The 13,183-nt window shown below is 48.3% G+C and overlaps 1 protein-coding gene across 6 annotated transcripts in view; it reads left to right on the forward strand.

Annotated features, from left to right (window-relative positions):
- Nucleotides 1-1,457: 1,457 nt before the first annotated feature.
- Nucleotides 1,458-13,183, forward strand: part of CAPN1 (calpain 1) — a 47,455-nt gene continuing 35,729 nt past the window's right edge. Inside the window, exons 1-4 of one of the 6 annotated variants that reach the window (XM_030569385.1) lie at nucleotides 1,458-1,833; nucleotides 9,310-9,517; nucleotides 11,348-11,645; nucleotides 12,877-12,946. In XM_030569385.1, the coding sequence (XP_030425245.1) occupies nucleotides 11,379-11,645; nucleotides 12,877-12,946 (337 nt within the window). In that variant the 5' untranslated portion in view covers nucleotides 1,458-1,833; nucleotides 9,310-9,517; nucleotides 11,348-11,378. Of the gene's footprint in view, nucleotides 1,871-9,309; nucleotides 9,518-11,093; nucleotides 11,194-11,347; nucleotides 11,646-12,876; nucleotides 12,947-13,183 lie in introns of those variants that run through there. The other 5 variants (XM_030569386.1, XM_030569388.1, XM_030569384.1 and 2 more) reach the window with 5 other exon arrangements.

A 13,183-nucleotide genomic window follows, 5' to 3' on the forward strand; every position in this document is an offset into this window, starting at 1 on the left:
ACACTGCCACTTGCATTGGCAAAACTTTTGTCTTTTGCAGGGGGGCTTTTTTAAATACCTGTGAAAGACAAACGTTTTGTTGATCACTTCGCAGTGTAGACAAGCTCTCAATCTCCTGATTCCCAGTACACTGCCTTATTCTCTAGACCACCCATCCTTCCCTGTTCTTACTATGCTTGTGCAGGCTGGCACTATGCCTCAGTTTCCTTCATTTGTAGAATAGGAAGAAATGCAAAGCCCAATCTACACTGGTAAAGTACAGCAACATGCTTTTCCTCAGAAGTCTCTATGCAGTTTGATATAGAGACTGTATATGCTCTGCTTGTCCCAAACTTCTTTCGGCATTGCTGTTAGCTGCTGAAGTGGTGGCTGCATTTCCGGAATGAGTGATCCCTGAGAAAGCAATATAATCTTTAAAGTTATATGAGTTCCTTTGGGATGGAAAGCACTGGAAAACTATCACACTGAATTTTTAATTCACATACACACACTTGTCCCCCTGTCCAGCATCTGCTCACCCCTGGAGGAGAAGTATGAAGATACATTTAACCTTCCTCAACTATTTCATCAAGCTCCACCTCCCCTATGCCAAGGAGAGTGCATAGCAGCCTGTTTGCCAGGTGCTGCCCTGAGGGAACAGGAAGGAGGGGTGGAGAATTTGCGATTAGGATCACAGGGTCCTTCTCCTGGTTGTCAGCAATGAGCAGAACTGATTGCAGGCCCTGAGTCAGGGGCATGCACTTGGGGTTGGCTCTGTTTCAAGAGAGCCGAAATAAGTTTAGAAGGGGGGGGGGTTAGGAAACCCTGCATTTCCTGTATATCTGGGGGAGCCAGGCAGGTTATGCACACAGGTTACTCTAGCTGGTTTCTCTCTGCAGTGTTAAGCCAAAATCACAGAGAAGGGATGGAGGGGCAGGGTTGGGTGGATTTAGGGTGACCAGAGAGGGAGTGTGAAAAATCGGGATGGGGGTGGAGTGAAATAGGAGTGTGTGTGTGTATATAAAGTCCCAAATATCAGGACTGTCCCTATCAAATCGGGATATCTGGTCACCCTAGGTTGATCAGTGGTGTGGGACAGTCTCTGTGGACTAGAAGCAGAGAGGTAGATGCTGGGGAGCAGGGATTAATGGCACCTGGATGCTCAGGTGTGGGTAGGAGCTTAGAAATGAGCGTTAGGGTACCAGGACTCGGGGTGGAAGGGGGCCAAGCGTCCGTGTCTAGGAGCAGAGATCTAAGGGGGCTGGAAGCTCAGGCGAGGAGGCTGAAAAGCGTCTGTGACCATTTCCCCCTGTTCCGTTTCCTCTGCTGTAGTTTTTTGAGAGCTACGCACGTAGTCGTTATTAAAGAGGCCCCTGTAGGGTCGGTTCATCTCTGCCCACCCCTGGGCTCTCCCTTCCTCCGGGGAGTGAGTTCTCACTGCAGCTCTGCAGGGAGGCTGTTGCAATGCGGAGAAGAAACAACGGGGAGGTGGGGAGAGCATGCCCGGAGCTGCGTTAGTGCAGCAACATCGGGGTTATAAACAAACTCTCCTCTGCCCCCGCCAACCTTCTCCCGCTAAAGCGACGTTTGCCAGGCGCGCGGTGCTCCCGGGAGAGGGGGGCTGACGCTGGGAGCTGCCTGCACCAAAATGTCTCTTCTTTCCTGTTTTCGTTTTGCCCCAGGCCCTCGTATTTGCGAGAAGCGGTTTGTGTGTGGGCAGGGGCAGGAAGGAGGAGCCTGCAAAGGAGGAGTCGCCGCGGAGAGGCAGGGGGTAAATTCACGATCTCGCTGGTTAGGAAAGATTTGTTTGGTTGAGTGTAAAGGGATCAGGACCTTGTCGGCGACTCCCGAGAGGTATGTTGCTTTTCTTCAGACGCGAGCCGCCTTCGAGGTGCGTGCGGACGTCTGGAGGGGTTTACCTACCGCTGAATTGCGGTGGTGAAGGGCTGGGGAGGAATTTCCTTTTTGCCAAGTTTCAGTTTGGGCAGACACGGTCTCTTACACAACCCTATTGCCTGTTTTGCAGCTTTCCCAGCACTGGAGGGTTTACAGATCAAAATGATTTGGGTTTATTTTTCTCTCCATTTTAATAGTTCCTGCTTTAATCTCTAAGGGGGTGGGGACCTGTACTCCCCGTAGTTATTGATTTGATTGCCGAAAACTTGGGCATGATGCCAAGCGATTGACCCTGCTCTAAACTGACAGTAAAATCTTCCAGCAAAAATTCAGATCTTTCTTCCCAAACCATGGAAGTCTGAAGTGTCTCTGCTAGCCTTTATCCCATTTCTTCTTGTGGGAGTGGGATTTTCACTAGTCCCAATAGGCCTGCCCCAGACCCTGTCAGGGAAAAGTTACAAAAGGGGTGGGAGGAAATTGGTACTTACATGGAGCTTCCTATTTTACAATTAACTTATTAATGCTGACAGCACCTGGGTGAGGTAGGTGCATTTATTTCCTTGCATGTAAAGTGGGATGACGGGGGTAGAGAGGATAAGGCCTACATCCCCCCAGGTAGTTAGGTGCTTACATCCAGAGCCTCAGTTAAATCACTGGGAGTTAAGTGATTTGCCGAAAGCTAGTCAGAGAGACAGCAATGGACAGTCTGGCCTGTCCTCTAATTACTAGACCAGACCATCTCTCTTTAGATATTGTCTCATTCATAAACTGATCCCAATGGAAAGCCATGGAGCTTTCATCCACTTCTTTGTTCTGGGATGTTGTTCTTAAATCCAGTCCCATCTATACATTACTGCAGCTGTGAAGTATATGTTCCTTGCAGTAGGATGTGCTTTGAGACTGTCATGTGGCTCAGCATGGGCTTGGTGTTGGGCAGCAATGTGCACGGCTGAAATAGTCAAAGGGCTTGTCTACATCAGAAAGTTGCAGCGCTGGTGAGGGAGTTACAGCGCTGCAACTTTGAAGGTGTACACATCTGCAGGGCATCACCAGCGCTGCAACTCCCTGTTTGCAGCGCTGGCCGTACTCCCGTTTTGTCTGGGGTGTAGAGGATCCAGCGCTGGTGATCCAGCGCTGGTAATCCAATGTAGACACTTACCAGCGCTTTTCTTGACCTCCGTGGAACGAGGAAGCCTCTGGTAATCAAGCTGGTCTCCTTTCCCGGTTTGCTCTCTCGTTCCCGGAACCCCGAGCAAGCAGGTCTCCTTCCCTGCGGTTTGCAGGGTGGCTCCGGGAACGCGAGAGCAAACCGCGGCGAAGCTGGTCTCCTTTCCCGCTTTGCTCTCTCGTTCCCCGAACCGCCGAGCAAGCGGTTCTCCTTCCCTGCGGTTTGCAGGGTGGCTCCGGGAACGCGAGAGCAAACCGCGGCGAAGCTGGTCTCCTTTCCCGGTTTGCTCTCTCGTTCCCGGAGCCACCCTGCAAACCGCAGGGAAGGAGAACCGCTTGCTCGGCGGTTCCGGGAGCGAGAGAGCAAACCGGGAAAGGAGACCAGCTTCGCCGCGGTTTGCTCTCTCGTTCCCGGAGCCACCCTGCAAACCGCAGGGAAGGAGAACCGCTTGCTCGGGGTTCCGGGAACGAGAGAGCAAGCCGGGGAAGGAGACCAGCTTCGCCGCGGTTTGCTCTCTCGTTCCCGGAACCCCGAGCAAGCAGGTCTCCTTCCCTGCGGTTTGCAGGGTGGCTCCGGGAACGCGAGAGCAAGCCGCGGCGAAGCTGGTCTCCTTCCCCGGTTTGCTCTCGCGTTCCCGGAACCCCCCTTGAAGCCACCCAACAGCGCTGCAGTGTTGCCACATCTAACACCACTTGCAGCGCTGGTTGCTGTAAGTGTGGCCACTCTGCAGCGCTGGCCCTATACAGCTGTACTAATACAGCTGTAACAACCAGCGCTGCAAAATTTTAGATGTAGACATGGCCAAAAAGCCGAAAGGAGTTGAGCGGTGAAATCAGTGGGATTTGGGAACATAATTCCCCTTGGCTCCTTTGAAAACCCCCAGAAGATGTTGTTTTCTCTCCCAACTGAGGACATTGTCTCTTTCATCCTTCAAAGCTAGTTGCCAATAATCTGCTCCAGGCCTTTGGTGAGTTTTGGTCAGTCAGATAAGAAATGTAAAAGGAACGAATTCTTGAGCAGTGCTGTCATCTGGGCTGCATGGTGGTGAGACAGGCTTAGCAATGGTGCAGCATCCCTCTTTCAGTGTGAATTATGGTGAGGTCTCAGCCAAACCCGCCAAACCCTGGCAGGAGCAGGACTGAAGAGGCCTTTGCCTTGCAGGCACTGAAAATGGCCAGTCATCTCTTTTATGATGCTGATATCCTGATTTGATCACTCGTTATTCAACTAGTATGCTTTGCTATCGTGTAGGACATTTTATATTCCTCCCTGCTCTGGGTTTGTTTGTGTTTGCTCCAAGTCTCCCGACACTGAAGACCCACCACCAGCCATTGTTACCAGGGCCTGGATGGTGACTCCATCATTTCTGTATTTGCAATTGAGCAGTTCAAGAGGCTCTCTCTTCTCAAGGCCCAAGTGTGAATCCTGCATTCTTCTCTATGTTGGTGTTTCTAATAAGCCATCAGGGTACCAATGAAAAGAGCTGACATTTGAACCCAGCTATATTAAATATTAAAATGATTGAGACCCTCTGAACTGGATTGTTCTTGCAATAAAGATGAAGGATGAGAGGACAGATTGTCTTCTAGTTAGGGGTCAGGAGATCTGGGTTCAGTCCCCAGATCAGCCACAGATTCCCTGAATTACCTGGGGCAAATCACTTTACAGGTAAAGAAAAATTAAATGGGGATAATTCTGCCCTTTATCTGTCTTGCTTATTTAACTTGTAAGCTCTCTTAGGAAGGGACTGCCTCTTGCTGTGTGTCTGGACAATGCCTGGCACCATGGGGCTTCGATCTTGGCTGATGTTACAGGAACAAATAATAACCATAAAAGATAGAATATGTAAATTGTAAATGGTTTTAGGCTGTTGTGTGAATTCTCAGGCAGGATCTGGGGTTGTTCTGCTCAACTTGTTTGACTCAGCTGGAGGCTCTTAAGGTTAATTTGTTTAACAAAGATCTCTTGCACAGCGGAAGTGGATTGTTCAATCATTAATCCCTGCACCTTCTTAGCTCTTATGGACTTCTGGCTTGGGTTAAAAATTCACCTTTTCGATACTAAATCTGAGGGCTGGAAAGTTACTTCTCATCCCCAAAAGGAAAGGAGTAATTTTGGGAGTTCCCAGATGAAATGTGTGACAATAAATCAGCAGATAGGAAATATTCAGTAGTTGTACCAATTAAAAAAGATTAAATTTTACTGATGATCTAGGTTAACAACATCAGATCCATGTACATGAGTGAACGCCTCTTTCCATTTAATGTATATGTTGTCTAAATTTCTATCTAATCTATTTACTGCAAGGAGCAGGGAATATCTCTTGCTATGTGTTTATATGAGCCCTAGCACAATGAGACCCTAGTCTTGGTTGGGGCATTGGGGCAGTATTGCAGTAAAAATGCAACAGTAGGAAGCAACAATCAACCCCCACCATAAAATTAATATAAGCCAAGCAATCTTTTTCTGACTACCAGCCGAATGTAAACGCTTTCCAAGGCACCAGGGGAGATTGGTGCTCTGATTTTTTTTTGTCAGTTGCAATCAAACATACTTTAGGTGTGAATAAATCTCACCTGGGCCTGTAGAAGTTAAGTGAGCCTAAATATGTTCTCGGCTGAACTGAGGTCCATTGATTGGTTCCTCCTGATAAACACTTGCGAAGTTTGATCCTAAGTTATGCCAGCCTCCCCAGGGCCAAGGTGTGTCTATCTATTTCAGAGAACACAAATGTTTTGTGGTGACTCATGAGTTTACCCTCTTCCTTCAGGCACAGTATTACTTGAAAGACCTGTCCTAAGGTTAATGCATATACTTCAGAAGGCTGTGGGGGGAGGTGGCATGGTTTGTGTGGAATCAGGACACCTGGGATCAATTCCCACCGCTGCCTCTGTTGCAGTTTGTTGTTCGTATTGTGGTAGCACCTAAGAGCCCCAGTCATGGATCAGGACTCCGCTGTGCTAGGTGCTGTGCAAACACAGAACAAAAAGATGGTCCCTGCCCCTTGCAATCTAAGTATAAGATAAGAAACAACAGCTGGATACAGACATGGAGGAAACAATGAGACGCTGTTGGTCAGCAGGATAGGCAGCAGTCTGAGCACATAACTTGACAATACTAAGCAGGTGATCTGACTTGATATGTGACCTTGGGCAGACCCTTTCCCTCTCTGTGCCTGTTTTCCCTGCCAGCCTCAGTTTGTCTTTTTTTTTTTTTTTCTTTCTATTTCAACTGTACAATCTGCAGCAGGGGCAGGTTTTTACTCTGCGTGTCTAGCACAGTAGGGCCCAGATGTCAGCTGGAACCTCTAGGTGCTACCATAATACAAATAATAAAGTGTAATCGGAAAGGCCCCACTTTGCAGCTGTTTAACTGCATTAAGAGGAATAGCGTAGTTTAAAACTGGCTGACAGCGGTTGGGTCCATAATGTGACTTTTATACCCTACGTTAAGGAAGAATGTTTGAATACTGTAACAGAGCTAATCTAGATCCTGGCTCTGTTGAATGTGGTCAAGGCCTAACAAGAACATAGAACGGAGTTAGTACTTCTTCCCAGGCAGTTCCTCAATGCACAGCATGACATCAGGAACAGAAGTACTTGCAGAATGCTGCCTGCTTATTGTTTAGATTGCACTAGTGCCTAGAGCAGGGGTGGCCAGCCTGTGATTCTGGAGCTGCATGCGGCTCTTCAGAGGTTAATATGCAGCTCCTTACCTAGGCACTGATTCTGGGGCTGGAGTTATAGATGCTAACTTTCCAGTGTGCTGGGGGGTACTCAGTGCCCAACCCCAAGCCCTGCCCTCACTCCACCCCTTTCCCCAAGGCCCCTTCCCCTAAGTCTGCCATACTCTCATTCCTCCCCCCCCCCCATAACCTCCTGCATACATGAAACAGCTGATTGTGGTGGGAGAGGGGAGTAAGTGCTAATTGTTGGGGTCTGGGAAGCGGATTGGGGGCTGCTGATGTATGACTGTGGCTCTTTGGCAATGTACATTGGTTAATTCTGGCTCCTTCTCAGGCTCAGGTTTGCCACCCCTTCAACTAATGTCAGGGCCCATCGAGCTGGGTGTGGGGTTGCCAACTCTCCAGGATTGCCCTGGAGTATCCAGGAATTAAAGATCAATCTTTAATTAAAGTTTATGTCTTGTGATGAAACCTCCAGGAATATGTTCAACCAAAACTGGCAACCCTAGCTGAGTGCTCTACATATACATACTGAGAGACAGTACCTGCCCTGAAGAGCTTACAGTCTAAACCAGGGATCGGCAACTTTTGGCCCGCGTCCCACCAGGAAAAGCTGCTGGCAGGCTGGGACAGTTTGTTTACCTGCTGCGTCTGCAGGTTTGGCCGATTGTGCCTCCCACTGGCTGCAGTTCGCTGTCCTAGGCCAGTGGGGGCTATGGGAAAGGTGGACAGCACATCCCTCGGCCCGCGTTGCTTCCAGCAGCCTCCATTGGCCTGGGACAGCAAACTGCAGCCAGTGGGAACTGCGATCGGCCAAACATGCAGATGCGAGAGGTAAACAAACTGGCCTGCCATAGGCTTTCCCTGGCAGGGCGCGTGCCAAAAGTTGTCGATCCCTGGTCTAAACAGACAGCTGGGAGAAAGGAAGTAGTAGTATCTCCAAGGTGTACACTGCTAAAAATAGTCTCTTTAAACAATAGTCTCTAATCTTTTCCATTGCATTTGGCAAAGGTATTGATCCCTGTTGTGCCTTTGTCCACTAAACCAGGTTTGAAAACACCTTTGTCAGCAGTTTACTGCACCCATGTTACCTCTCTGGGAAATATGGTTACCAATGCAGGAGTTGCAAACAGTATTTAGGCCAAGTACAGTCAAACCTTGCAATAAGGCGCCCTGCCATAATGCGAAATTGCATATAATACGATCACAGGTTGGCTTCCCTTTAAGGTATAATACAGTAGGGTACTGTACCAATGGTCTCCAACACCATGGCAGGGGAGAGAAGCTACAGCCCCGCGCCTGCTGGGGACAGAATTCTGAGGCTGCTGGCACCAGTGCTCTCTGTCCCCAGCAGGTGAGGGGCCCCAGCTTCTCTTCGGCTTCTCCAGTGCTCTCTGTCCCTGGCAGGGGTGGGGCTGCGGCTTCTCTCCTGCTTCAAGATAGGGCCCCGGAGTTCTCTGTCCCCGGCAGGCGGGGAGCCACCTCTCCTCTTGAAGCTGGAGAGAAGCCGTGGCCCTGCACCTGCTGGGGACAGAGAGCACCAGCGCCTCAGCCCCGGAGTTCTCTGTCCCCAGCAGGCGGGGAGCCGCAGCTCCTCTCCCCTGCTGGGCATTAGGCAGGGGCGGCTCCAGGCCCCAGCACGCCAAGCACGTGATTGGGGTGGCAAGCCGCAGGGATCGCTCTGCTGGCGCTGCAAGGGTGACAGGCAGGCTGCCTCCTGCAGCTTGCCTGCAGAGGGTCCGCTGGTCCCGGGGCTTCAGCGGACCTCCCGCAGGCGTGCCTGCGGAGGGTCCACCAAGGCCGCGGGACCAGAGGACCATCCACAGGCAAACTGCTGAAGGCAGCCTGCCTGCCGTGCTTGGGGTGGCAAAATCCCTAGAGCTGCCCCTGGCACTAGGCACCAGGGGCACTAGGCGGTGCACCTCAATGCACTGCTTTGGAGACCACTGAAAAACTGACTAGTTTCAAACCCCACTATACCACGACCCCGCATTTAGCGTGATGGAATTTTTGGACCCCAAAGGTCGTGTTATAGTGGGGTTTCACTGTACCTCAGTGTGCAGAAGCTGGCTGTGCTATAGTTTTCTAACATGGTTTAAAACTGGTAGCGAAGACCAGGCTGAAGACATGTTGGGCCAGATCCTCAGCTGCTACTGTGTATTGTCATAAAGACAACAAGGAGTCCGGTGGCACCTTAAAAACTATATACTGTATATTGTCATAACTCCATTGGCTTCAACTCCATTGGCTTCAATGGAGTTACACAGACTGACGCCAGTTGAAGATCTGGTTAATTGTATGATAGAAATACTCCGCAGCCTGGAAGTGCTGGGTTTTGAAGAGACCTCCAGGAGTTCAGAGCCATGCTCTTGGTCTGAGTCCACAGGAGGTTGCCAGCTGTGGGGTCGTGATTCCTGTTTGTTCCCCTCCTTTTTCCTTGAATCTTCTTGATTCATATTCTTTTCACAGCCAGTAACCAGAAAAGGAGCTAATTGTGGGTGTGGGGATTGCTGTTTATCTGTGTGGCTTGCTAATGCTGCCAGTATGGTATTTTATCATGTAATTATTTCTGCACCTGCAGGACTTGGTGGTGCTGGGCAGCATAACAGTCAATGATTTTATCCCCTGTGGGGTTTTCCTGCATGCTAGTTCTATGAAGAACTCTATCACACTAATTGGAATCATATGGATGGGTTATTCTGTGTGTGAACAAATTCTGAAGTACCTGAAGAATGTTCAGCCGCTCCAGAGTGCTATGTTCCTCTTCTGTCTTTAAAGATCTTCCCAGGGTAAAGCTTTTTGTCTGCTAGAACCATTTTATCTCTTCTTGGGAAACTTTGGAAATTGCACTGCATTTGTTACCAGGCTGAAATAAAACAAACAAACACGTGATAATAAATCAACTCATGAAATTCTGCCAATGCAATGGGCAGGCTCCATTGGTTTGTATAATCCAAAGGTTGTTACCTAATTTTACATTGTGTTCTCAATCCTGTTGGCCAGCCATTCAGTTGTTGGTGCTGGTCAGAACATAACTCCACAGTCTTGAGGCTCTCAAACTCCCATTGAAAGCCTCTGCTCCCTTTGGCCCCTTTAACTGTGTCCCTTTGAAAATACCAGCCTTACTTCTGGGGGAGTCCATTTAAGAATCACAATCCTGTCAACTGTTTGAAATGGGCCACCGTGATTACCATTACAAAAGTGATTTTTTTTTCCTCCTGCTGATGATAACCCACTTTAATTGGATTGTCTCATTAGAATTGGTGAGGCAACCCCCATCTTTTCACGTACTCTGTATATATATCTTCCTACTGTATTTTCCACTCCATGCATCTGATGAAGTGGGTTTTAGCACACAAAAGCATATGCCCAAATACATTTGTTAGTCTCTAAGGTGCCACAGGGACTCCTTGTTGTTTTTGCTGATACAGGGCTCGTCCACACTAGGGGGGGAAAATCAATCTTAGATACGCAACTTCAGCTACGTGAATAACGTAGCTGAAGTCGAATATCTAAGATTAGATTACTCACCCGTCCAGACGGCGTGGGATCGATGTCCGCGGCTCTCCGTGTCGATTCCGGAACTCTGTTGGGGTTGATGGAGTTCCGGAATCGATATAAGCGCGCTCGGGGATCGATATATCACGTCTAGATTAGACGCGATATATCGATCCCCGAGCAATCGATTTTAACCCGCCGATACGGCAGGTAGTCTGGACGTACCCACAGACTAACATGGCTACCACTCTGAAATTTGATTCCTGTCTTGAGTCCATCACCCCACAATTTCATGAGATGCATGGAGGCATGCCAGATTACGCAGCTTCCACCGCACAATACACAGCATCAGCTTCACACAAGGTAGTTTGCCTGAAAGTGGCATCAAGGACACTGGGATGCCTACCCACAGTGCAACATTATTTTGCTGATACAACTTGATGCTGCATAGACACAGGACACTGGCACAAATGGCCAAATGTGAACAAGCTCTGCATAAATAGTTTTGTTAGGCCATGTCTATGCTAGCACTTATGTCGGCAAAACTTGTGTGTCTCAGGAGTGTAAAAAACACCCCCCTGAGCTAAATAAATTTTGTCAGCATAGCGCTGCGCACATGCGCGTTTGTCGGTGGGAAACACGCTCCTGCTGATCATTGAGCTGGTTTTATTATGTCGATGGGAGAGCTCTCTCCCATTGGCATAACACAGCTACACAAGTGATCTTACAGCAGCACAGCTGTACCAAGCTTGTAAAGTGTTCATATGGCCTTAGTGGCACTATGCAAACCAACAGTTTCTTGGTACAGATCGCTAGCATAGATAAGGCCTTACTGTCGTTACAGATAGCGTAAGAGAACTGTCTGTTTCAGCTGGGTCTTTCATACAGCAGGGGAGAGAACACATATAAAATTAAGTGTTGTTGGAAGATATCTATGCAGGTGAGAACTACATGCAGCTGAGAGCAGGTATGTCTGGGGAGGTGAGGACTTAGTACAGCTATGTATGCTCAGCAGGTTACACGCTATTGTTTGCTATTCGGTCGTTTGGCTAAAGCTGTGTAAGGGGTTGTGAGGTTCAGTTCTTCACTTATGCTGTTTGTTCTTGTCTTCTCTGTTCCAGTGGGGCTTGCTTAGACCAATAGTTGCCAAAGATGGCAGAAGAAATCATCACTCCAGTGTATTGCACAGGCGTCTCTGCTCAGGTCCAGAAGCAGAGGGCGAAGGATCTGGGCCTGGGGCAGCATGAGAATGCAGTGAAGTACTTGGGCCAGGACTTTGAGAAGCTTCGGAATGCATGCTTACAGAGTGGAGCCCTCTTTCGAGATGACACCTTCCCTCCTGCAGCCGCCTCCTTGGGCTTCAAAGAATTGGGTCCAAACTCCTCCAAAACCTATGGAATCAAGTGGAAGAGACCCAGGGTGAGGCAAGAATTAATTCCTCCCACGTACCACTTATGGGATGTATTTGTTTGTGTCCTATGTAGAGAATCGCTCCTGAATCTTTTTCTTTGGGCAATCAATGAAACAAGGAAAGTTGGGGGTTTTTTTTGTTTGTTTGCCTCCCTAAATTCTGTCATGATGAAATTTTCAAATCCATGTTGTCTGGTGGTTAGAGCCAAAGAACTGGCAACTATTCCTGTTCCAGCCATTGATTTACCTGATTTAACTGGCAGTCCACTCTGATTCCAACGATTAAAAAGTGCAACTGCTTAATTAGAACGCAGAGTTTGCCATGTTGTGTCAGATCAATACTACTAGCTTAGTAACCTGGCTCCTGCTGTTTCAAATCAGAGCAGTCAGCCATCTACTTTGGTACCCAGCTTCTTGCTGGACTAGATTGGACCATTCGTAAGATAAGTCTGGAATCCCACTTGTAGCAGAGGCCGATATCTGGTGCTTCAGAGGAATATGCTTAGTGAATTGTGCAGTTTTTACTGCAGCATGCTTATCTAGTCATTAAATCATCCAGCTCTCTTTAAAATCCATAAACAGCCAATCTGTCTATTTATATGGCCTTACCACTGTAGTATCTGAGTGCATGTAGTGGCGAACTCTCTGACCTCCTGCAATGGGATTTTCCACTGACTGCATGCTTTGCGAAGACGTTTGTCTTTGTATTCCTTCTACATGTGGAGCACCTGTTATTAAATGTGAGTGACTCCCCTGTGGTTGTATTATGAGACACGGCATGGAGGAGGAGTTTTTGTTGTTTGCATTGTAGTATTGTCCAGAGGCCCTAGTGGGGAATCGGGGCCCCAGAGCACTAGGTACTGTACAACATGTAACAAAAGGACTGCTCCAAAGAATTTACAATAAAAATATTTGTATTGCGCAGCACTTAAAGAGTCCTAGTCATGGACCAGGACAGGACCTCACTGTTGGGTGTTTGTACAGAGCCTAGCACAATAATTGTCTTTGTCTTTCTTTCAAAAACTGTCCCTAACCAGGATGATTAAGAGTCTTTGGATACTTACCATGCACATAATCCTAAATGTTCACTGGGCTGCCATTGTGAAAAAGTGGCCGCACACTTAAGGTTTAACAAATGTAGATCAAAGGTGATGGCTTTACCTAGCTGGGCTGCATAGCATTGTAAGAACTGATATCCCAGTTACTAAAACTTTAAAAAACAAACTATGTTTTATTGCAGGAAATGTGTTCCAACCCGCAGTTCATTGTTGATGGAGCCACCCGCACAGACATCTGCCAGGGAGCCCTTGGTAGGGATGCTGCTGGCTTCTCCTTGGGGGAGGGGGGGGGTCTCGCTTATTATTAGTGCTGGTGTTGAGAGACTGGGAAAAAGGGAATCTAGATTCTTGCTGATGGAGAAATGTTGCTCCTGAGTGCTTGCTTGTTTTTGCTTAGTGGTTTCACATGAATGCTGGAATAGGTGCATCTCTGAAAGACTCTTAAACATGACTAGCCTCTCCTGCTTCCTTCTTTTATAAAGCCTTTAG

The sequence above is a fragment of the Gopherus evgoodei genome, chromosome 7, assembly GCF_007399415.2.
Source record: "Gopherus evgoodei ecotype Sinaloan lineage chromosome 7, rGopEvg1_v1.p, whole genome shotgun sequence".
NCBI lineage: Eukaryota > Metazoa > Chordata > Testudines > Testudinidae > Gopherus > Gopherus evgoodei.